The sequence below is a fragment of the Poecilia mexicana genome, unplaced genomic scaffold (assembly GCF_051168715.1).
Source record: "Poecilia mexicana isolate PSO_F unplaced genomic scaffold, ASM5116871v1 scaffold_2, whole genome shotgun sequence".
Classification (NCBI taxonomy): Eukaryota; Metazoa; Chordata; class Actinopteri; order Cyprinodontiformes; family Poeciliidae; genus Poecilia; species Poecilia mexicana.
Window position 1 is genome coordinate 50,826,683 of NW_028263371.1, and position 25,167 is coordinate 50,851,849.

At 35.6% G+C, this 25,167-nt stretch overlaps 2 protein-coding genes across 3 annotated transcripts in view; one reads left to right on the forward strand and one right to left on the reverse strand.

Moving 5' to 3' along the window:
• The first annotated feature begins 1,688 nt into the window (after positions 1-1,688).
• On the forward strand, positions 1,689-19,286 carry LOC106903323 (alpha-1,6-mannosylglycoprotein 6-beta-N-acetylglucosaminyltransferase A-like). Of its 2 annotated transcripts, none has more exons than XM_088002307.1 (18): positions 1,689-2,493; positions 4,541-4,645; positions 5,067-5,157; positions 5,765-5,830; positions 6,899-7,105; positions 7,630-7,706; positions 8,015-8,104; positions 8,294-8,527; positions 9,759-9,928; positions 10,121-10,249; positions 14,210-14,343; positions 14,464-14,597; positions 14,727-14,870; positions 16,049-16,195; positions 16,394-16,507; positions 16,591-16,665; positions 17,207-17,364; positions 18,180-19,286. In XM_088002307.1, exons 2-18 carry the CDS (start codon positions 4,553-4,555, stop codon positions 18,379-18,381), a joined length of 2,265 nt encoding a protein of 754 aa, XP_087858433.1. In that variant the 5' UTR covers positions 1,689-2,493; positions 4,541-4,552; the 3' UTR covers positions 18,382-19,286. The 2 variants fall into 2 exon arrangements, with proteins under 2 accessions (XP_087858433.1, XP_014822518.2); XM_014967032.2 differs by having other exon boundaries at positions 1,691-2,493; positions 6,893-7,105.
• Positions 19,287-20,084: 798 nt separating this feature from the next.
• LOC106903324 (transmembrane protein 163a-like) overlaps positions 20,085-25,167 on the reverse strand; it is a 51,674-nt gene continuing 46,591 nt past the window's right edge. The window contains exon 8 of the mRNA XM_014967034.2: positions 20,085-25,159. Coding sequence (XP_014822520.1) covers positions 25,099-25,159 — 61 coding nt within the window. The 3' untranslated portion in view covers positions 20,085-25,098. The remainder of the gene's footprint in view (positions 25,160-25,167) is intronic.

Sequence of the window (25,167 nt, forward strand, 5' to 3'; positions counted from 1 at the left end):
TCACCTGAATTAAAAAAAACTTTAGTTTGAATGTTCTTCTTCTTTCTTTCTGTAAAAGTTCCTAATTATTTGGACCTTTATTCAGTGGGATTTTTGTATGAATGTACCAAAAAACCTTTGGTCCTCCTCATTAAACAGTTTAATGATCAAAACAATTAATAAAAAGAAAGTTGGGTGTTCTTGTACTTTTTTCTCCCCTTGCAGTGCACCACCATGACCATGTTGTCTGCATGAATATACAACTCTAGACTAAAGTAGTTAATGAACTAATATCTTTATTTATTTAAATACCAGTTTTGTTTTTCAAGACAAAAAGTTATTTTGACATTAAATTATATTATTGAAAGTCCTTTAATTTCAGGAATTCCATCACTATGAGAAACACATTAAATAGGTTAATTATGTAATATTTACATTACATAATTAACCTATTTATTCTAAGAAGAGGAAATCAAGTCAGCCCACCAGCTGCTGCAACTATACATTAAATAAGATACAATAAATAGACAAGCTAAAAGTTTCCAATGAGCAGTTGGCAGCAGTTAGCAGTTGTAAAATTTAAAAAAATGTGCAACATTAATAATGTTAAGTTAAAAACATGTACAAAACAAAATAAATTTATTCATGAATACTTGTGAAACACTGTATTTGATTAACTTTGTCTAAAATATATGTTAAACATAATACTTGCAAAGAAATAGCAATTTTGACCATAAAAATGTTGAAATTATCAATAAGCAAATGGACGAAATTGATTTTATTTCATCGTTGTTAGAATCTATTTCACTTCTCATGGCCTTAATTTTACTTACTTACAGGATTACGCTTCACCTGCCTCACATTGGATGATCATTGGATGATTCAACGAACTCAAACATCCACATGTTTGAGTTCGTTGAATCAAACATGTGTTACCCATTTGTTTGAACTGGGTAACTGAATCTGAAGGACATAATACAAAATTTTAAAATATAATTTAATGGATGTGAGGTAGTGCTGCTACACACTCATGTACAGTAGGTGGCGATGTGCACCTTACATGTATTTGCGATCGACCATAGTAGAAAATAACAAGAATCTCATGGACTAAACACAATAAAAGCCTCAGCAAATATCTCAAAAGTGATATTTGTGAGACAAAGTCTTGCAAAAAGGCATTTGTTTATGAGGAATTGAAGCAGTTTGGTGATATTTTAGGAAAATCTTGGAGGAGCTTTAATGTAATAAATTGAGTAAAATAAACTTAAACATTCAAATGATGAAACAAACTATCTTTAAATTATGGTCACTAAATTTCATGAAGGCCAAAACAGCATGATATTTACTTCACAGTTATCCAGTCTAAAATTGGCATGGTTTTACTGATCTTATGTTTTCTCAAAGTATTCCTGTTTCCACCCAGTTTAAATGAAATCAATGTTTGCTTGGCTTAATTTTTGTAGTGAGGCTTTGTGTTAACTTAGTGACCTTTAGAAGCCCAACACTGAAAAAGTTATATATTGAAAACTAATAAGTTCATTTTTCAAACAGTAACTTTTGGCACTGGAAAAACTGAACAGTTGCATAATATATGTAGCACATCCTCTGTAGTTCATTTAATGTATTTTGAAAGGTCACAGGATTTTTGACAGTTTCTTTATAGCATTAGGCTTATGTTACCGGCACCAGAGAGGAATCTGAGCCAGCATCACGTGACACACAGGCAAAAGAACCGTGTGTTGCCAATATCTGTGGATCACAGAGGAACAGTTATGTTCATTTATTCTGAGCCGCGCATGCCCAGAGCCAGGAAACCTTCTCCCTATTAGACCCACAGTGGTACGACAGTGCCCCTACTGGTAAGAAGTTGTATGTACTTAAAAAATATATGTCCATATGAGGAAAAAAAATTAAAAAAGACAGAAGTTAAGACTAATTCAAAAATAAGGGTGTGTTATTTTTTTAAAGTATTTATCAACCCACTACACTTATAGAGGTGTGTGAAATTGTAAAAGTGAACCTGAAAACAAACAAAGAAATCAGTCACTAACATCTGAAGAAGCAAATCTATTTTTAGACCAGACTTCCACTATGAAGACAAACTGGTTTTGTGAAGCTAAACTGGTTTTGTGGGGAAAAAACATATATGCAAGAAAAAATAAAAAAAATAAAAAATCCAATAGTGGGTGGATTTTCTCAACCCACTACACTTTTATAGGGAAAGAAAGTGTGAAAAAGTAAAACTGAACTTGAAAACAAAATCTGAAGGAGCAGGTTTACTGTTAAACCAGGCTTCTGCAATGAAGACAAACTGGTTTTGTGAACATGAACTGGTTCTGTGGGGAAGCTGAAGCATGAAGGCGTCGTGTTTGGTCTGCCACCGGCAATGAAGCTTTTCACCTGTGAATCCTGCCTGAGCACTGCTCTGCAATTTTAAGGGATCATGAATAAACTTTAAGACAGACACAAAGCTTCATTTCTGTTGAGCTTGAAGGACCAATTAAATTTCTAAAGGTAAGTGTTTAAAGTTGTTTTCTCATTGTGAATGTATGTCCAGCAGAGAATCACACTGTCAATGAATTAAAATGCTCAGGTTAAACCATTGCAAAGATAGATATAAAGTAGTGTTCTTCATGTTTAATTACCCAGACAGCTGTTTTGGTTGCACCATTTACAGGATCAGTTTCTTAATCAGGGATTTAACTATTAAACAAATTTAGCTCTGCTAACAATAAGAAGAATCCATCATATAGAGAGCTTGGTTAAGTCACTAATTTCAATAACATTTTAATCAAGCTGTGTTACTTAATTATCTCCTCCACCCGCCAACCAAACATTAGCTCATCAACCTGACAGCACACAGCTGCAGAGGACCTGATTAACACACATCTTAAAGTGGCTTCTGAGGGAGCTGCAGCTCTCCGCTGGTTGATCTTGTGCTTCGGCCTCATTTTCTCAAACCATGCTCCCATTTAGAAAAAAATAAAATGAAAAAATAGGCAAGCAATACAGGAGAAACATTTGCATTTGTCCTTATAAAAAAAGTGTTAGTGATATTATTTTTAAAAAATTACTTTGTCAAAGTTACTTAAAGAGATTAAAATATGTTATATACACTATTTACAAGGCGAAGCTTTGGAATTTGAGAATTTGCAGATTTCAATAAACCTTCAATGGTTTGACTTTTTAGCAGCTGAAATAAATGTAACTGACACACAGTTGATTTAAATGATTACATTATCTCTCAGTAAGCCATCAGTCACACATTCATTGCAGGTGCGACTACAAGGAAACACCTAAAACACGCAGGAGGCAAAGCCCTGAGGACCAGGATAGACACGCTCTGCGTTAAATCATCAAAAACAGCACCAAGAAATCATCTGCCTTGAGCGAGACATTCAGCTTACTTTCTTTTTGAATTTTTGAACATTGTAACTGTTAGTAACATAGATATAAAATCGCTTTATCTTTACTTTAAAATGTGAACTAAGAGACTATTTGGTTAATTTTCAAAGTTATTCTGGTTAATCTAATACTGTTATGTTGGGCCAAAACTCAAAAGATAAGGCCTGCTTCTGTTTCTAGCAGGAACAAGAAAAACAAATTAACAATATTATAGATAACGGACATCGCCATCCACCGATAGGCTTGTTCACAAATCCAGTCTTGGTCATTTGATGAATAAATTGGACCAAAAATGACAAAAGCTTTTAACCACCTCATGATTTATTAATTCATATCTCAGCATTTATTTACAGAACTTTAAAGGTAGATTATTTACTGTAAATAAGAAAATCATTCAGGAATGATACAAACTGATACAAGGATAAAACTTGTTGTACAATGGGACTTAAAATTGGTTTGCAGGTAAAAGTATCTGAAAAAGTCTGATCTCTCCTGCTCCACTGTAACATGTATGTCCTCCTACATTAGTCATATTAACTTTGGATCATATTGTCATACACTTATAAGATGTGCTTAAAAAGAGCTGCAATAACTTAAGAGGCCTGTACATAACTTCAAGAAGGATGTGCAAGCTTTAAAAAACTAAAAAGGCATTCATGTGTTTCCACGTGAATCTATCACCAGAATTTAAAAAAAAATAATAAAAAAGCCCTTCAGGAGGTTTTGATTCCAAATTATTACCACCTCAATACAATTTATGGCAAATATTTTAGAAAATAAAATGTTAAAAACAGTCTCTTTAATTTAATTTAATTGTCCTTAAATCAATCTATTGCTATAAAAAAAACATTTTTCATTCCATAATATGCATTCACACTGAAATATTTTTTGGGCATGTTTCTCACAAAATATAAAGGAAATTCACTTTTTATTTTTAATTTTCCCCTTATTTATATAGATAAATCTCATTTACAAGGTCAGGATTTTAAGAGGCACATCATTTGATATAAAATGTCTGTTTTTCTGATTTTTCTCATTTTACTCCTGTTTATGTCTTACAACCCACTGCTGAACAGAACAATTGTATTTCTAAAAAAAAAACATGACATTTAATTTGCTGTATTTTCTAATAACTTACACCCAATCTAACCTACAGCTCCTGTTAATCATGAGAAAGCTGAAACAAATCCTGAAAAAGCCTGTGTGTGTGCTGCTGGCCATTTGTTTGCTGTGGGGTCTGAGCCTGCCTTATTTCATTCTGGTATGTATCTTTTCCCATTTTCTCCTTACTTTGTCTTTTGGGGGCTTAAAATCCATCACAGTTCAAAAGTAAATTTATTGAAGAGAAATTGGAAAAATAAAAATAGTTTTTGATGTTTTTTTTTTTAATTTCTTTTCTTTTCCTCAAGCAAAAAACTGAAAACAATCCATCAAGTTACTTTAAGCAGGAATTAAACAAACTTTTCCTTAAGTCCATATTGCTGTATTAAATATTTTTTATTGGTCTGATGTAATATTCTTATGTACAACGTTGTGCAATTGTTATCTGTAAGCAGAAAATAATAAAATTTATTTCAAAGAACACACATGTAAATATTCCAGTGGAGATTTCAAACTCAGTGTTTTGTTTTTTTACTTTGAATTCCTATTAGCTAAAATTCAATTGTTTGTGTGTCTTTCAGACTAAAGTTGACCAGAGGAGCATCGGTGTGGCTGCTGACAACAGACAGAGGGAGAACAGGAAAGTGTGGCTGGAAACAAGCAAGGCCCAAGGTGAGAAAAGAGCAGTGAGATAACGAGAAGGGTCAGGCTGCAAAAAAAGAAGCAGAAGTAAGGGTGTTAACCAGTGGTGTCGACACCAGATTCTCTTCCTCGTGGAAGAAAAATAATCGAAACAAATAAAAGACTCTCTCTTGGCAACTGCTGAGCAGAGAGCAGGAGGGAAACACATTAACCCCGAGCAGTTTCCAGGCACTCAGGACTTACTTGCATTACTTTGACGTTATCCCAGTTCTCCAGAGGAGGCTATATGAATGGAGACTACTTAAGCATATTTGAGTGCTTATCGTGAAGTGGATCAATTTGCATTAAGAGTGTCCTGTTCACCTGCAGACTGGCCCTTGGAAGCAACAGAATCACGAGAAGGAACAAGGGTGAAAAAAAAAAACAGATTATTTTTATTGATCAAACTGTAACCCTGCCTGTGTAAAGAATATTATTCTGGTTAGTTTCTCAGAACAGTTGTTTGCATTCTTAAGATCTTTTAGGTCATTTATTTACTGGATGTAAACTTTGCAGTTGAACATAATTTTGTTTTGTTTTTTACTTTACTTTTTCCTTCTAATCTTTTTTTCTGTCTTTTTAATCTTTTCAATTCTAGATGTGATGAAGATTTTTGTCCAGTTTGTGGATGATCTGCTGAACGCCGTCGAAACGGATAATGATGGTAAAATAATTTTAAAAACAAGTGTTATGTGAAACATAAGGTGCCCTCCATACTACACAACTGTTGCCTAAAATTTGAGATAAATATTCTGGCTCACAAACTCTGGATGCGACAAGCAGCCAGTGGACATCAATTATTGCTTTGCCATCTGTCTTTTTGTGTTAATGCTGATGGATTTCGTCTGAACGCCTGCATAAACAAGTCAAACCCATGTGACGTTGGTTTGCTATTGGCAGAATACTCATCCAGTGCATTTCAATGTTCAGCAGCTAATTTCTAAAAAAGTATTTCACTCCATTAATTGGGCTTCAGTTGACCCCGTGTTTTAAGGAGAGTAAGTCATCAGTGTGATTCTCTTAGAGCTGTTCAAAATGCTCTGAGTCATCCCTCATTCCTTCATGTTTTGTGTCTAAGCAGAAAAACTTTCTGAAAATGTTTTGCTTGGAAAAATAATTGGATTTTTCTGAACGCTTCTGTTGCCTGGCCAGTGAGAGTCCCACTGGCAGTGGAAACGTTCTCCTGGATAAACCAGATCATAAAATGTTGCACTGAACAGACCCACGCCCTGCCGCTAATGTCTTTGAGCTTTAGCTTTTTGTGTCCATTTCCAATTGAGCCTTTTTCACTGCCTGGTCAGTTTCAGAAGGATTTTACTTCTTTATTCAGCTACTGAATTAATATTTTATTTTCAAGTTAAAATGGGTCTGAATAGCAAAGCATTTCTCATACCAAATAATACGATGACAGTCATGTTTGATATATATGGCCCTTTTATAACAAGTGAAGGTAGTTGATTGAGCTATAAAATGAAATAAAAAATAAAATATTACTGCCCCTTTAAATAATTTAAAGATGCTACACAAGTAGACAGACTGTTTTAATTGTCTAAATGCAAACTCTCTTGGTTCAATTTTGACTGAATCATTAAAATGATCTCTCTTCACATAGCCAAGGAAACATTTCCTACCTTAACACTGTGTGACTTTTGCTTGAAGAGCTATTTAGAAATGTCAACGCCTTTTCAACACGTTTAAAGCAGAAAGATGACCCTCTCTCCTCCAGTCTCAGCATCGCCACGTTTTAAAGGCTACAAGGAGGACATAAAAGCTCTTCAGGAGAAAATGGAGGCAGAGAAAGTGAAAGGTCAGATGAAGGATGAGATGATAAAGGAGCTGCGTGCTGATAAAGTCCAACTGCGGCAAGAAGTGACTCGCTTGGAGGAGCTTCTAAAGCTGCAGCTGCAGAAGGAAGAGAAAAAGGAGAAAGTGGAATCTGGTAAGATTTCACTTTAAAGCTAAACATTTTTAAGATTTGATTCAACACAGCTAAGCAGGAAATGAATGCATTTTAAAAAATCTAAGCAGGTGAAAAGTTTAGACATGAGGATGATGGCTATTAATTTAAATTTCAAGTAAGAAAAACGTACAACGGAGACTTGCTTTCAGGGTTAGTAAAGAAATATTTTTCAGATTTCTACAACCGTGCAGAAAATTGGATTAACAAAATTTTGATTTGAGCATCAGGCTGGGATTTACAAAGAAAACCGGCAAAATAATGAGTTCAGTAAAGCACTGCAATGCAGATGATGCTCATTCACAAATGGCCGGACATACAAATAAACAGACAACAAGAGGGACAACTGCTGATAATATTCTAATTTATTTAATTACTGTAGACAAAATAATTTATGAATACATAGATGGGTAAATATATTTTATTTTCTCCACCAATTTCTAACAAAGTAGATGTAAAATCAGAAAATATTTATTAATAAAGGCACTGCTGATTGTTTTCCTTAGAGGATGAAATCCTAGAAGATAAAAATTGCCCGCTGCCACCATTGGATGGATTTCCAGAGTGTAAGGGGAAAATCAAGGTAATAAAGGCCTGTAATTAAATGTTTACATAATGACTGTGAACCACGAAGCTAAAAGTGTCAGAATATGGTTAATCCTATTTACCTTTTAGTTCACTTACACATTAAACTTTGACATTAAACTACAATATAGATGAGCGCTTCAACTTTAGGACTATTCTGTAAAGATGCTTCTTTTTGTAGTCAATGTCAAATAATTTCAGTTTACAGCAAAACTGACGGAAATTTTCTCAGTGTTTTAGTACTTTAGAGCTCACTAACCATGAGGTGATGTTTTTGTTGTACTTTGTGGATTTTTCTGGTGACAGTGGATGAAGGACATGTGGCAGACGGATCCTTGCTACAGCAGTTATGGTGTGAATGGGTCGCTGTGCTCCTTCCTCATCTATCTCAGCGAGGTACCTACGTGCTTTTAAACATGCACTAACACGAATCAGTTTTGACAAGATTAGATTTTATCATCGTTGAATTTATATCCCTGCAAGTCCTGATATGGAAAAAAAACAACCTTGTTTGCATCAAATACATTTATCTTTTTAGGCAGGAGCGGTTAAAAGTAATACTGTTTCGTTTTGTGTCATGTTAAGGCAGAGTCCTGGTGTCCTGTTCTTCCAGGCCGAGTTGTGCCTCCAGTCATCGAAGAGGATGTTTTAGAGGATGCAGCGGTACGAGGACATTTTGAGGGGCTGCACCAGTTTTTGCACAACAAGACTGAATTTAGGTGGATCCAACAGAGAATTAAAAGTATGGAGGAGATTTGGTTGGAGGCAGGACGTTCTCTCTCAGCCAAATACAACCTGGGAGACCGGAAAGCCAAACAGGTAAAAAGTTATCGGAAGTTTATAAATCTTAAATATCTGCATCTGTATTCATAAAACATTATCTAACCTTTTTTTCTGACCTTAATGTCAAGCGTATTTATCCAGCGTTTATAATTATTAGATCAATTTATTGTTGGAAGCCCCAGTTCTGTCCAAGTTTTAATCATCTGGCATTTGACTTGTGGTGGTAAAAGTGGCTCTGTGGATTGTAAATGTCACAGACTTTTAGTCTTTACTATTTCGCTTTTAACTGCAGTGGATCAGTTAGATGAAGTAATGATAATCAAATTATTGAATATAGTTTTCAATAAAGCAAAACATGTTTAAATGTGCAGCATTTCAACTGTAAATACAAACAGAATCAAATTAAATTGTAATGTAACGTCCCAATAAGTGACTTGCATTTTTTTTTCTAATAGTAACAAAATGAAAAATGTTGATTTTTTAAAAAGTATATTCAGGCTTAACTATAAGCTCTGATCTTTGGTTGAGGTTTGGTTGAGTTTCCTGTGTTTTCTCACTATAGACTTCAGATGGTTTTATCATTAAGGTTAAGTTTTCATCTCAAGTTTGATAAAAAGCCATTGTTATTTCCTGTTACATTAAATAGTTTTTCTTTGATTTTGTGTTTCAATAAATCTCTCGGTTGTGTATAATCAGCTTCCATATTGTTTCCTCTGAGGTTGTACATTGTTATCTTCCTAAACCAGCACTGTAATATTTCATTACAGGGTTTTTCTGTAATGAAATGATACCAATCTAGAGACTTCACCTTTCTGCATCCATTTCTTACCAGCTGTCTTTCATAATGAAATTAAATTTCCTTTTCACTCAATTTATTATTTTTATTGTTTGTGCCATTGTGAGTTCTGCATTTGTGTACTTAAAAGTGTTTTATTGTTAATTTAACATTTTCCGGTTGTTTTCTAAAGATGCTTTCATCCTTCATTTAGAGAAGCGTTTTATTCCACTAATGCCAAAGACAGGAAATAAGCTTCTATATTTTAAGACTTCGGAGTTTCTTCCAGCAAACCTCACACAGTAGAATGAAAGTGGAAGGACAGATGTTGTGACTGTCTGAATTGAGTCATCGCTTTATCCTTAAACGTCTGGGAAGCTTTTTGATTCTGACTGAAAAGTCGAAACAGACGCCAGGGAGATATTGACAGTTAAGAAAGCATTCAGAGTCGTCTCTTATCCATTAATCTGTTTCCTCCCCCAACTCCCTCAGGTACTTGTGCATCCTGGTGTGCTTACGAAAGAAGCGGGTCTCAAAATAGCTGAGAATGCTTTCAGCGGCGGCCCCCTCGGGGAGCTGGTTCAGTGGAGTGACCTTATTTCCTCACTTCATGTTTTGGGTCACCACCTTCACCTGTCGGCCTCCCTTCCCAGCCTCAACAAGTGAGTATTCATCTGCAGGCCTTTTGTGCTTCTTTCACAGGAAAGAAGCAAAAGCAGATAAATGTGGCAGTTAAAACCCAGTTGTGTTGCATGACATCAAATGCAAATCGTGTCCTTTTCAGTAATGCCAAAGCCTGATGCTATATTACCATATTTTCCCCCTTGCTTCTTTGTGTCTCTGTCTCTCTTTAGGTTTTTCGGGACTCAGACTGGCGGATGTCCCTCTCGACATTCACTAGTGGAACCAAATTTGATTTATACAGATATAATTGGTCTTAGACAAATCCAGAAAGTACTTAAGACGTCATGGATCAAATACAAGTGAGTAACTTCATGGGCATTGAAATATGTTTACACATTTATTACATGTACAAACACTTAGAAAAACTAAGCACTCTCTTGCTTCTTCCATTGGATTTAAAGGGGCGTATTGTGCAAAATTCACATTTTTGCACATTTTTTAACTTCCATTTGTGTCTCAACTGTTTCTAAAAACAACCAGAGCGTCTAAAAAAAAAAGCACCCAGTCAGTTTTTGGCAGTAAGTTAAAGTTTTTTGGAGTCTAGAAAATGAGTCGTTTCAGAAACCTTTTAATGTAATGTCACAAATCAGCAGGAACTGCCTCTCACCTAGCAACCCCAGTCAGGCCCAGCCCGTTACTTAGCAACTCCAGTGAGGCCCAGCCCAAACAAACAAACAAACATACTTGATTAATTAATTAATCGGCAATCGTGACCATCTTTTTAAGTGCAGGAGGTTTTACAATTACTTGCGGTCTGAACCAAAACAAGTGTGTTGACACAAATTGGAAGTAAAAGATTAGTACTGATTAATGTCTATAATTAACTCACCGAATAAGTAATTAAAGCCAATGTATTAGTAACATAACTCTTAAAAGTATAAATACTAAATCATAGCATAACAGCGTCTCTGAGGCATACACTGAGTTTATATTTCCTGGGATGTGTAGAGGAGTGGCTCTCAAACTTTATATTCAAAGATCAGATTTCTCAATAACTCAAATTCAAAACTAAACTATAAATCCTGTTTAATAAATTTGTGTACAACTTGGGCGCAAAAACAAATGGCACTTTAGAACTACATGCATTATGTTATGACTCTAATCTGTTCCAGTAAAATGCAATAAGCACCAGTTTCAGAGGAATACTATACCTGAACATGACCAACTTTATTACTTTTCATGCCTCGCCACATAAAACTGCTCCACTTTACACACAAAACTGAACAAAACACAGCAACTGAGCTTAAAGTGCAGCAAGACACATTAACATCAAAACAGCTGAGGTAAGGCCTACAGATACCAGGAAACAAATTATATTAGAAAGTTGCCTTGTCAGCGTTCAGTGAGACGCCTAAACCTTGGACCCTATAAGATTAATGGGATATTTTGATCACATTCAATGTAATTCAATTTCACCCCAATTTCCATTTTCATAATTCTATGCTTCATAGAGCAAACGGAATCTGGCTTTCTGAAGTAGGCATAAGGTATCTGCTTATATGGGTAGAGCTGACCCTCAGTCAGAGGGCTACAAGTTTGATTTCAACTTCCTCCTGTCAAATGTCAAAAGGAAAGGCAATTAAATGAAAGTTGCCTCCAGACTGATGTTTATAAATGCAATTGATTGTGGCTCTTGAGTAAACTGCTTTGAGTGGTCAGTTTAGAAAAGTTTTGTTAATGCAATCTACTTTTGACGGTTCAATTAAAAAATAAGATTTATTTTATTAGTAAATGTTTTTTAAAGTTTCTAAAGATACCAGCCAGTTATTGGACAAGCCTTTTTGTAGAATACTGACCCTTCATAAATAAACGGGCGTTTCACACCTTTAGTGAAACATGACCCACAAAGGTTTTATAAATGTATTCTAACTTGTTTTTTTCTGATTCTGGGTTGTTCGTTGCTCTAATCTGGGGTTAATCTGGTTTTACAAGATACCTATGATGTCTGAACAACTGGTCACAAACCTAGCTTTGACAATTTGTTTCTAAATTTATAAGGTATTTCTGATTACCTGAAAAAGTCAGAGTACGTCTCGTTCTGCGGAGGGACTGGCTTACAGAAACAAAATGTCAGCATTGTTTGTTTCTTCTCTGTACTGAAATTCTCTGGTTTGATAATTCAGACAAAAACATGTTCTTTGCTGTTTGTACAAAACTTACCAACGGAGCTGTTTCCCTGTTTTATGAAGGGAGTCCGTTGCTTTACAAGTACAATTATTATTATGAAACAGAGTGAAGGTCTGAGATAGAGCTGAGCTTCAGCTGAGTGAGTGATTACAGCAAAAACATCTTCTTTGTTGCTCTTTCAGTAATAATATGAGGGTAAAGTTACACTTATGCTATGAACTAATTATAAAATTAAGTGGTTTTCCACTTTAAATATGTCAGTCTTCATGATTCAGACTGATTTTTTTTTTTTTCACCACACCATGGGCTTGGTGTAGATTGATGTTTAGTCCAGATGGTGACCAGAGAAGTGCTGCTGTGGGCTCAGATGTAGCGCAGCATTACATTAAGCTACATAATGCAGACTTGGTATATTTGATGGGAAAGCCTCTCAGGCCAATATGCAACACTATTTGTAATTTATCCAAGATATAGTGCTACTATGGAGCTAGTCTCTTGTGGAAAAAAGTTGCTTATATCTACCAAATTGAGCAAACTTCAAATAGCATGTTACCAGTAATGTAAGTAACTGTCATTACACAATCAACAAGCTGGAGCAAAAACAAAATGTTCAAGTGATTATTTCAAACTTTCGAAACGATTAGTGTGATTTTGTCCAAGGCATTCACTAGATTTATGTAAAGATAAAAAAAAGATTTGATCAGATGAGGTAAATTGAAATGGTGAGTCACTGAATGAACATGCTGGGACATAAATATATTGTTTTTATGTGCAAGAGTTTCATTTGAAATGGTTATTGGATGTGTTAGATGGCGAAATTCTAAGACTGACAGAATATGTACATTTTTAACCTTGAGAGGAAAATAACAGCCAGCAGTGTGAGTGAGGTAAGAATCTCAGACATGAAAGCAGATGCCAGAGATGATGAGACACCTGGTAACAAAAAGGTACTGAGACAAAAGAACGGCAAGAAAGAAGAAAAGGCCAGTTACAGAGAGAAGTCAAGAGAAAAGAGTAACTGAGAAAACATAAAATGGAGCAGTAATATTACAAATGGAAAAGTTTAGCCTGCGCATCAAGTATGCACAATGTAAATGTTCCTCCTGCGTTCTAACATTTTACAAGCGAAACCTTTTCCAGTGAGTGCACACAGCAAACCTTTCATGAAAATACGACTATTGGGGGAGGATAACTTTAAAGTTCCACTCATCCTTTATCTGCTTCAATGAATGCATAGAAAAATATTTCTCAATGAAAGTAAAACCTGCCACATAAATGTTCGGACACTGGCTCTAATAAACCTTAGGACTTTTGCTCTTCTATAGGTTTGCACCTTTGATTGATTATATACAAAGTCAATACAACATAATTAAAAGTCCTTGTAGTCATTACAATGAAAGATTTATGATTTCCACTTATGAAAACTAACTTAACATATCAGTTTAATCTGCTTAGAAATCTAAATGTATACTTATAGTTCCTCCAGTCCTTGTATAAATTCTGTTCAAATAAACTTGATTTCTTATTTTCTGACTCAACCACTATGCACTGCAGTTTGTTACACTGGATTGGTAACAAACCCTTTTCTTACGTGACGTTTGATAATTGGAAATAGAGCTATTTGTGATTACTGGGAAATACTATCCTGTTCCTATATCTTCAATGAAAAGGGAAATGTTACTTTTCTTTGTATATAAAAGTACAATGAGTGATTTAGAATAATTGGTCATTAATATTATATAAAACATATAGAAAATGACCACAAAAGCTTTATTGAATTGCATGGACTATTAGAGTAATGGGGGACAATTTGTTAAAATGTCCATTGTAGATAGGTAATTTGAGAATAGACTTTTTTATTTTATTTTATAGAGTAATATGATCTCCTAAATAGGGACGGTAGGAGTTGAACTAAATGTCGTCTTTGGACTAAATGTTATTTTGTTCACTAAAGTGGAGATAAATGTAGTGCAAACACTTAGCAGTTTGGTGTTAAAAGCTTTTCTCTTTCTTTTTTTATTCACTGCTTGAATGAAGTTTTTTCATTTAAATGCTTTCCTGTCTGGATGTCAGTCATACAATAAAATGGGATTTGTTTTTTATGGCCACTTCTCTGCCTGTGTGTCTGGCAGGTGCATAATCCGTGTGCTGGACTCTTTTGGCACTGAACCAGACTTCAATCATGCAGACTGGGCAAATAAATTCAACCTCAAAAGTCCGTTTGGTGGCCTCAGTCTGACCCCCATGCAGTTCTACACCATGTTTCGTATGCGTCTTCTTTCTTTCCTTATAGTCTATATCAGATCATTTGGTTTACATACTCCTGTTATATATATTTCTGGTATATTCTTATAAAGATGTGTGTTTTCTTGCGTTGTCCGAGCAGCTCATACACCAGACAACACATTCCTCGGCTTCGTGGTACAACATCAGCTGAGTCTGGAGGAGAACGAGAAGCTGAAGTCCATCCAGAGAAAAAACCAGGCGCTCATTTATGGGAAGAGTGCCACATTTTGGAAGGTATTCCCAGAATCTGACTCAATAATAATGGTGGAAAGGTTTAAAAACTTTTCTTTTGGTCAATCAGGTTTGTGCTTTCACTTTTTCGAAATCTTCTGGGAAAACTACTGATCGTTTCTTTGCTGTTAGGGTAAAAAGTCTTATCTGGACGTCATCCACAAGTACTTGGACATCCATGGGACAGTCGACAATGGTACTCTGATACCAAACTACGTGACAAATCATGGTATTATCAAAGGAACTGAAGTGCAGACCTTGTTGAGACAAAGCAAAGTAAGTTTCTGTTGGTAGTCATGACGATTATAGGAGGTAGTCATGATCATGTGCATCTTTCCATTGGGATTGGATGCCTCCTGCTCATATTTATTTCTCCTCAGTTTTACTGCTTTCATGTAGTTCTTACCAAAGATTTATCAAACAAGCATAATGCTAGTTTAGCTAAACCTTTTTCTACTGTTTTCTGAGCAGTGTTTTTTGCAAAATTATCTTCAGTTTACATTTTTCACACAAATTGTCCAAGATTTAGCAAATAGCTTTATTATTCTGATGAGGGTCATTGTTGCTCTGAACATTTTAAAAGCACCATTTAGATCGCTTGGTTTCCATAGAAGCCATGAAAGGAGGATTCATTTTCTGAGACATTCCTAATAAAGGTTTGGTTGGCACTGGAAGAGAAACAACTTTTGATCCACATCTATGTAGCTGCATGATACAAAAAAGGACTGAATGGAAAAGGTTATGAGAACATGAACTGCAGTTCATGGTCCCATCCTGATGAAAGGAGAGAAGCATCAAACCCAACAATGCCATCCAGCACAGTTGAGCTGTGACAGAAATGCTTTGCTGTGTTAGCTGGTAGAATAAACAGCTATGTGGAAGTGAATTCGATTTATGAAAATGGCAGAAAAAATATATATTGATATGGAAAATTTTAGCAATTGGAAAATAAATTCAGTTCAAATCAAAAGTACTGAAAGGAAAATTAGGTGTAATATCTCACATCAACCAAAGAGTCTTGAAAGAGTAATGGATGGTGATTCTGACTGCAGGAAGGATCTTTGCTTTCAGGGTAACGAAGGAGCTAAATAGGGATCATAAAGTTTGTGTACAAGAAAAACAGATTGGGAAAAAACTATCAAAAAAACAATATTTGAGCTGTGTCTGTTTTGTGTGGAGCTGGCATCAAGGACTGGCAAACTTTTCACCATGTTTTTCTGAATGACCATAATAAGTAGCACCAAAACACAAGTTTAAAAAACTATTTGTAATCTGAAAAGATTGTAGGCTTTTGGTTTGAAAAACTACATCAAGGCGACGTTTTACATATTCCTTATGTCAGCATTCATTGTGCTGGTGTTTGCTGACACCATGTGGACATCCTTTAGTAGTACATTATGTTTTCATAACCCATTAATCTTTAATGTCTGGTTTACTTTTGCAATCTTGTGTAGGTTTTTGTTGGGTTGTCGTTCCCATATGAAGGCCCCGCCCCTCTGGAAGCCTTGGCCAATGGCTGTGCTTTCCTGAACCCCAGATTAAAACCTCCACACAGTAGCTTGAACACAGAGTTCTTCAAAGGAAAACCCACCATCAGAGAGGTCAGGGGTCGCTTTCATTTCTTTATTCTGTTATTTAAAGATTTACCTTTTAAACACACATCTAATTAACAAATATCAAATGAAGTCTGATGAGATAAACGGAGAAAATCTTTCACTGTTTTTGCAGAAGACTTTGTATTTAATATAATAAAAAAAGAAAATCGTTCTTGTTCATTTCCTGTTTGCTGAATTGTGAAGGTCACATCCCAGCACCCATATGCTGAAGAAATAGGGGAGCCCTATGTGTGGATGGTAGATATGGATAACCAAACAGATGTGGAGAGAGCCATCACTGCTATACTCAATCGCACTGTAAGTTTAATGGAAATCTTACCACTTTGGAATTCACTGAAAACATTTACTAAAAGTATTTTCTGTTTACATGTGTCTTCCAGATACAACCCTACCTTCCCTATGAGTTTACATGTGAAGGAATGCTCCAGAGGGTTAATGTCCTGATTGAGAAACAGGTTTGATATCTATATAAAGCTTATATATTTTTTATTAAATCAGATTTTTCACCCTTTGTTTCAAGTTTGTTTGTATGGCACATTTCAACAACAAGCTATTTCAAAGTGCTTTACATCATAAAAACACACATAAAAAACAAAGTCACAGAATACACAGTCAACAACTGAAACATAAAATCTTTTCAAGTACCATAGTTACACATCAGATTGTTGATTAATGTTTCACTGGTTATGTTTCAAAAACAACTCAAAACAGGTGGGTTTTTAGTCTAGATTTGAAGGCACTCAGTTTTTCAGCTGTTTTGTAGTTTTATGGAAGTTCCAAATTTGTGGTGCATAGAAGCTGAATGCTGCTTCTCCTCATTTGACTCTGGTTCTGGGGGTGCAGAGCAGAACCAAAACCAGAAGACCACACGTTTGCCTGTTCTAAGCATCTATTCAGTGCTTGGATGGGTTCAGAGTCACATGGTGACATCGTAATGTAGAGCCGTGAATCATCCGCATTGTTATGGTAGCTGATCTCTAACCTATCTGTTTGCAGGATTTATGCTCACCTGCTATGAGCTGGCCTCCTCTGAGCGCGCTCCAGGTAGTGAAAGCGGAGGCAGGAACTTCGTGTAAACAGGCCTGTCGGAGGGCGGGGCTTATCTGTGAACCAGCATTCTTTCCATACCTCAACAATGCCAACAATCTCGCCAGGTGAGTATGTGTTAAACATGAATATGACACTTCTAGTGAGACAAACATCAACATAAAACAAAATAAAGGATTCTTAAAAAGCATTAGAAACTATGTATCAAATTGAAGTTTTAGCTGTACATTAAAGACACTGACACATTTCTTTCAAAGATGTTTTAAAATTGCTTTATTCTCCAAGTTTGCAGCGTAGTTGGCTGTAGGCTGCAGTCAGATTCATTTCAGGAGAGAATTTCCATATTCTATTCCCACTAACAGCAACTACAAAAAAAATTTAGTCCTGAAATCCAGAAATATGGATACAGTTGGTGCCTTAAAATCAGGACTGAACAATAATGTTTACAGCAGTTTTACAATAAAAGCCAAAGGTTACTTTATATTCCTTTTATTTATTTCTTCTTACTTTATATATTATTGCTTGTATGTAATGTCTAAATTGAATGTGTTCTCCCTTTTACTGAACTTTCAAATTTTCTGTAAAGCAATTTAAGGTATTTAAATGGAGCTATTTAAATAAACCTTTGTTTTGGCCTCTAAATCTAAAGTTTATAAAAATGCCCCCTAATTACCACCAACTTAGCTATAATTTTTATCGGATATGCAAATGTTTAGATTGTGAGAACAATTTAAGAATAAATCATAACAATCTGAAATTCATAGCTACTAATTTGAATCAATTACAAAATTCATTTTGCATAAATGGTTCAGTGATTCTACAACCCTGAATAATGGTACAAGCAATTTACTCATTTTTGAAACCAAATGTGTGTTCCAAAGAGCTGCTCATTATTTAATGTACTTTTTGTCTTTGCTTGCAGCCACAATATAGCTTGTCAGACGTCTGAGTTTTCAGACGGCCACCTTGTGTTCCCAGCCTACGACAGCACCAGGGAACATTGCCTGTTCCAGTCGGATTCTCTGCTCTACAGCTGTGTCAGATCCGAGCACTCACTAAATCGCATCTGTCCCTGCAGAGACTACATCAAGGACCAAGTAGCCTTATGTAAGGCATGTTTATAACTGCTGAACAATGAACAAAATGCCACTGAATGTCACCCCAGCATCCAGTATCAGCTCAGTGTTTCCTCCTGGAGTCTCCAAGTTTAATTTATTTAAAATTTTGTAGTTTGAAGCTCTAACATCAAGAGTTGACAACCTGATTCCTTTAGGAATTTATGATATTCCCAATGGTGGGAAATGAAAATGACTTGAAACAAGCCTGTCATGTTATCATATATTATGTGCAACTCCATTGTGTCTTTAATGGATCATTTGGAAAAAGTCCATCTTCATTTACATATGAAGTTTCTAGCTCTTAAATTTGCTAGCACGTCTGCTAATGGTTGCATGTTTTTTTTTTTCAGATTGCAACACATTTGCATTTAATTTACAAACCGACTTTGCTTCTTTTACTTTTGCTTAAAATCATCTTCAAATTCCAATTAACAGTAACTGCATCTAAAATTCCTGTAATGCTGAGGATTTAGTTTTTTGTTCTACAAATGCACGTCTGGAAAATGAACACATTGCACATAGTTCTGCTCTTCCAGTGCTAAACCTTTTAAATCAAGTTAATTTGCCAAATTTTTGAAGCTCTATTCCAATTAAACCAATTTAGGCAACGGTTTCTAATGCCTAGATAATATTTTTGGAAGTTCCTCTTTAACATTCCCATGGCTCACTTGGTTCATGTTGTCAGGACAGAGCAGAGTGACTTCATACTTGAAATGATGATGCAAAAGTGTGAAATATTACCTTAGATGGTGAGAAAGCTTACTGGCGGAGTAAATATTGCAGGAATCTTTATCAGCCTCTTTATGAAACAGTGTGAAATGTAAGTGGTCACATTTGTGTCTGTAACTCATGCTCCCTTCATACTTGTGCCACAAAATGTGATTTTAAAAAAGTAAGTTTACTGAATTACATCACTGGCTTGGTGAGCTTCTTTTATTGTTCTTTTAATTTATTTTTATCACAAATTTTATTTAGTGAAACAAGGTTTTTATATCAGTAAAGACACTAAAAATTGAGAAATTTCCAAGTTATTAAACAGAATTAGTGTATTTTGTAACACAATTTGAGGATTTATTCATATTCAAACATGGAGTCAAAGGTTTTGGGTACTCAAAAAGGCCAAGTTAATATTTCAAAGATCTCCTGGCTTTGGTTAAATAAACACAATACACAGAAATACAAATGAATAGCTTAATAATCTGAATGTGATAATCCACAAACTTTGGACTGAATGTGGTTTAAAATGTTTATAAAATGTCAATAAGAGAAACACTTCAAAACATTTCCTACCAGCAAGCTGAGATTTTGCATAGGTTTATTGCAATTATTTTATTTTTATTGACAACCACACCCATTTTAACTTTTGATCATAGCTGCACACCTTAAATAATTCCAATAATTTGATATTCCTTTATTAACAGGCACACATTTTTAAATCCCCTTTAGTTTTTGTTATTATAGTTTTAGACACAGCAACTGATTATGCAAATTGACACAAGTGTCCCATAGAGTAAAATGACATCTTATTAGCACATTTAGTGAAACGGATGTTGTGATTTAGAGCTAATAGGGATGACGGTGTTCCTAAAAGGGATTAGACGCTTTTTCTCATTGTCAACAAATCCCCCATTGTTATGTATGATCCCAACATCTACATAATTAGTGTTCGTTATGCATTCTTCAGCCAAAAAGTCAATACCTCTCAGCACTTTGATGATCAACCAGAAAAAACTTTATTTACTCAATCAATAAAACTCTCTTCATTGACATACATATTTCCTTAATGTTCTTTTACATAAATAATGTTCACATCATCTGTAATACCATCAACGCCGTCATTGTACAAACAAACGATCCGTTACATAGTTTCTTTGTAAATTCATTTATACATCTGTGTGTGTGTGTGTGCGTGCGGGTGTGTGTGTGTGTGGATGTAAAGCATTTGTAGCCGCAGACACTGTTGGGTTTTTAAAAGCCCATGCAAAGCCTATGGCAACAGAGAGCTGGTTTGTATTGCTTTCAAAAACATCATATAATTTGGTGGAATGACTGGTCCATTTCTGCATTGACAGCATGTCCACATGAAACGGACACAAGTCATTTCACATAAACTGACACATGTTGATGATTCAGATATGTTTATAGGCTAAAGAAAGTCTGATGTTGTTTCAAATGTTCATAAGGAGATACGAGGGATTAACTGACTACAACATGTATCAGTTGACGAGCTGTTTAACTTTAACATGGAAACCGATAAGAAGCATGAATGCTCCAACATGAAGTGGAATGAAAACAACACAAGGTACAAAGAAGAGAGGTAGAAGGGATTTTGGTGCCAACATCCTAAAATTTTAAAATGTTCTTTTTGTTTTCACAACAATACCTTGTGAAATGCGCAAAAAGTTGGAGTAGAAGCATTATTATTCAGCTCCCTTTACACTAGAGTAAAACCGCACCGTGACATTAAAAAGTAGTCTTTGCATGGCCTTGGAGAGGTCATAGGGAACATTGAGGTAAATGCATTCCCCCTTCCTGATGCCATTTAGCAAGATATTTCACTCTGTTTCAGCATGCACAAGACTCATGCCTGGTTGGCAGCGTTAATTTTACAACAAAGGCAGCACAACTCCTTAAAGCGCTGCATAAATTTATAATTATTGCCCAAAATGGCAAGCTCTGTGGTGCTCAACACTGTACAAAAACCCAACATATCTGTTTTCATACTCTTTATGGTGCTTTCTCCTTCAAAGCAAAGCGGTGTAGAAAACCTCTTTACATAGACAAATGTGGGAGTAGTACTGTGTTATGTGAATAGTACTGCTGAGATTTGAGATACACTGATTTGCGATTAGCATTGGAGGGTCTAGAAATCATGTCGCAGTCTTAATCTGGTGTAAAGGGGAGCAAGCTGGTTTACAGTGAATGTTTGTGCAGTATGGGGTTACTTCAGCATCTAAAAACTGTGCTTGACTTACAATCTCTACAGTGACTACTGTAGAGATTGTCTTCTGTGCAGTTAAGAGGGGAGTGGAGGACATTACAAATCAGTGTGCTGTTGGTGAGTTGAATTGATGTGAACCGATTCACACCTTCAGTTTGCAGCTTATCCATGTTCTTCACACAGTGGAACTAAAGATAACAGAAATGTTACACTTTGCTAAACACATCAACTCAGAGCTGAATGGATTCAGGCCTGTTCATAACTCCACAAAGCTTTTATAACTCTGTTCAGCTGGGGATATAAATATAGAGTTCTACCTTGGGATTTGGAGTTTTGAATAAGACCAGTGTAATTCTTCTACCAACCATAAGAGGGCAGTCAGTCGTTATTTATTCATTGTAAAATGAAGAACCGAGACCTGGAAATATACTTTAGCACTAAGCAAGCTCTTCGTGAATTTGAGCATATAAACACACCTAAATATTTATTTATGCTTCAATAAAAATGGATTCATGTGCGATTAAAGTGTGATTGTTGCTCAGACATGATGAATCCTCACTGCCTGGGGTCAAACAGTGTTTTCACTCAGATTTAGGAGAGTAAGGAATATTTGTTTTAGCAGCTGCAGAAGAGTTGAGGCTTGGACCGAGCAGCCAGAGCATGCCTAGACCTTTTCAGGAATGTTCACCCACAGCAGCAACTTACAGTAAGACTTGTCGTTTCATTTCACCAATAATCTACAGTAAAATGTAAGACATTTACAGTATATTCACACTACAGAGGAAACATGTTTAACAATATGCAACTATAACCAGTTTGTACTTTTATAAGATATGCTTTATACTTCCGAACAGTGTAATAAACATATTTACAGAGCATGTGCTTTGCTGTTACATTCTGTTCATTGCATGTAATGATAAACATCATAATTGTATCGGGAGGAGATGATGAAGGAAGGCTTGATGAATGTAAAATCAGACTTACAGAGAACACTGAGCCACTAAATTGGTTTTCTACAAGCTGCTTGATCTTCGTCATTGCACTAAAGTTTCTCAAGTTTCTTCTTTGCTGTTACAGTGAGTAAAAAATAGGCAACTGACTAAAATAACTGGATTTCAAGTAATAATAAAAAACACCCTCCCCGGGTTCAGTGCAGCATTCTAACACCGTAACATATACGAACAACGAGAATGGTATGAAAGTCAACACTTATTTAAACCTCATTATTGCCAGGTGAGACTGCACCTTCTTTTTCACAATTTCGAGTAGAAAAATGATTGAATGGATTTGTGCTGCAGAAAGAAATAATGAAAATACACAAACACTGCACTGCAATTAAATAGAATCCAATGCAGTATTTAATTTTAGTAGGTAAAATAAATTAAGAAAATATATTTTATTTTTAAACAGTGGTTGCAAAGTACTATCTCTTGATTTTTTTTCCACATTTTGTCATGTCTTAAAGATTTCAATGTATTTTTATTGAAAATGCATTAAAAGACAAGCATGTAAGCTGCATCATTTACAAACTTTTCCATCAAAAACAGAATACATTTTTACTGCATTTATATTTGGCGCTGTTAAGAAAATAAATTTAGAATATGCTAGTTTTAAAACTTAACATGTCTTGATTAATAACTTATTCTGCCCTATTGACCTTTATTTTACCTGTAGTTACAGCAGATTGTTTGCTAAGATCTTTTTGAACTTTAGTGTGTTTGAAGTGTCTGTGTCGTCAATGTGATTTTATACTTTTAAATGTTAGAATAAACTCTGAAAATGTATGACGTGGAGCGTTGACTGTCATCTCTGTGTGGCTTTTGTTTCCACGCATGGAATCACTGAATCCGGGAGGATAAGAGAATATAACGAGCCAGAAGTTTTCATTTTTTATTCTCTTAACAGCGCCCTCTACTGTTTACTTCTTGTAAGTATTCTGTTGATTTTCTTATGCACATTTTTGGTCATTTTTTCATGTTTTCCCACTCAGTTGCACATTTCTTTTGATCAGACTACGTTGTTTTCAATAACTGCACAGTACTTTCTTATGCTGTAAGTTTCCCCTTAATTTACAGTTTATGAGTTCTGTTTTTATATTTCTATTTTATTTTTGGCTTTGTCTCTCTAAAGCTTCATTTTAAGGAGTTGGGTTATTTTGAGCTATTTCTGTAGTTATGCTGTTATAGGCTTAGCACTTTTCGTCACTCTGCTACTTTCTTCTTCTACTTCGCTTCAATTTGCAATATTTGCTGTCATTCCAACTGCGAACTTAATGTTTTCTCAGTTTTCTTTTCCTCCATAGAAGCTACATCTGGTCTGGCTTTCTGTTTGGCTGTGGTCCCTTCCTGGAGGGAGGAAACATGTTCCTCTGCTGCTATTGCCTTATATTTTATTAACATAGAAAGTACTACATCAATTCTTCTGTTTCTTTTTTGTGAATCTGCTCTGTCTTCTCAAAATCTGAGTCGCTCGTGGCAAATTGCAGCTCGTACTGAGTCAGGCTATGCTGGAGGTTTCTTCCTGTTAGAGGGGAGTTTTTCCTCTCAACTGTCGCCACATGCATACTCAGCATGAGGGATTTCTGTAAAGTCAAAGACACAATACCGGTACTAGTCTGCTTTAAATGCAGCGAATGGTGCTTCTGTTGACTCGGGGGTGCTGATAACAAATGCATGACACTTTTCACATTTGTACTGATAAAAAAAAGTGATATTCTCTGAACACTTCACAATTACACACTGTTTTGTTTAACTTAAAATCTCTTTAAAGTATGCTTAATTTCAACATGACAATATATGAAAAAAAAACGTTCAAGGCTTTGTTTGGCCCAAGTTGGCTCAATGATCAGCTGTCAGCAGCAGTCAACAAGTGTACGTTATCATAGCTGGTTCATTAATTTGTGCTTGACCTTATTACAGAAAGAAAACAAAAACATCAAAACAGTTCCAGATTTGTGCACTGAACTTTGTCTCCATTGCCATTTTATGGCAAATGTTTGTGCTTAATGAGTCCTTTCATCTTAACTCTGTCTCCTAACTGAAAGTTGGTAATGTATCAGGAAGATATAGCATTAACCGTTTTCTCCTCTTGTTTTCATGTCTTAGAGATAATTTAAGAGGCTAATCTCAGAAGATTTCCTCTGTTTAACATTTAAAGACACACTTCTGCTTAATAGTCACTTGAAATGATAAAGTTTGTAAATTAGTGGGCTGCTTAGAGCAAGAGTTTGACAATGAAGGAAAGGCTTCATTCTAAAAAGCCCATTGAATGTCTTCTTTAGTAAATTACATGGATAAACCCTCTTTTTTCCACAAGACCTTATTTAAAGACACTATCAACATAAAAATCTGCATTGACATCCGTCTCTGCCTTCCTGAACAAACCCAAAGCACTTCTTGAGCTTTTGAGTTTGTGATCTCACCTCTTCCTCATCCAGGGTGTCATTTTTAACTTGATGCATTTAGGAGCTATTTAAGAGAACAAGGAAAAAAAAAAACCTCTGAGCTGAAAAGATCTTCAATAATGTCATTATCTCTCAAGGTCTCTCAGACTTGAGTAATTGAATGTCGGAGTGCACTATGTACAGTATGTACAGCAAAAGTGTATATTCACATATATGCATGTAACAGAGCATGATGTATGCCGTAATAGTGAATGTACAAGCAGTATGTGGATGAGTGTATGAAAGATGAGAGAGGAGAGGGCAGGAGGCACCCAGGTGTGTGTGGGTGGGTGTGTGTGTGTGTGTCTAAAACTGCTAATCTGATTAGCCTCAGGCTCTTTCATTCGAAGCGTTCGTAGTTCCTCGTCTGCCTGACCCGTGGCACCATGTCTTTCAGGAGCCTGTGCAA

Coding starts and splice junctions, on each gene's coding strand:
- LOC106903323 (XM_014967032.2), top strand. CDS start 4,553: ATGAGAAAGCTGAAACAAATCCTGAAAAAGCCTGTGTGTGTGCTGCTG. Junction 4,646..5,066: donor GCCTGCCTTATTTCATTCTG/GTATGTATCTTT, acceptor TGTGTCTTTCAG/ACTAAAGTTGACCAGAGGAG. Junction 8,105..8,293: donor TCCTCATCTATCTCAGCGAG/GTACCTACGTGC, acceptor TGTCATGTTAAG/GCAGAGTCCTGGTGTCCTGT.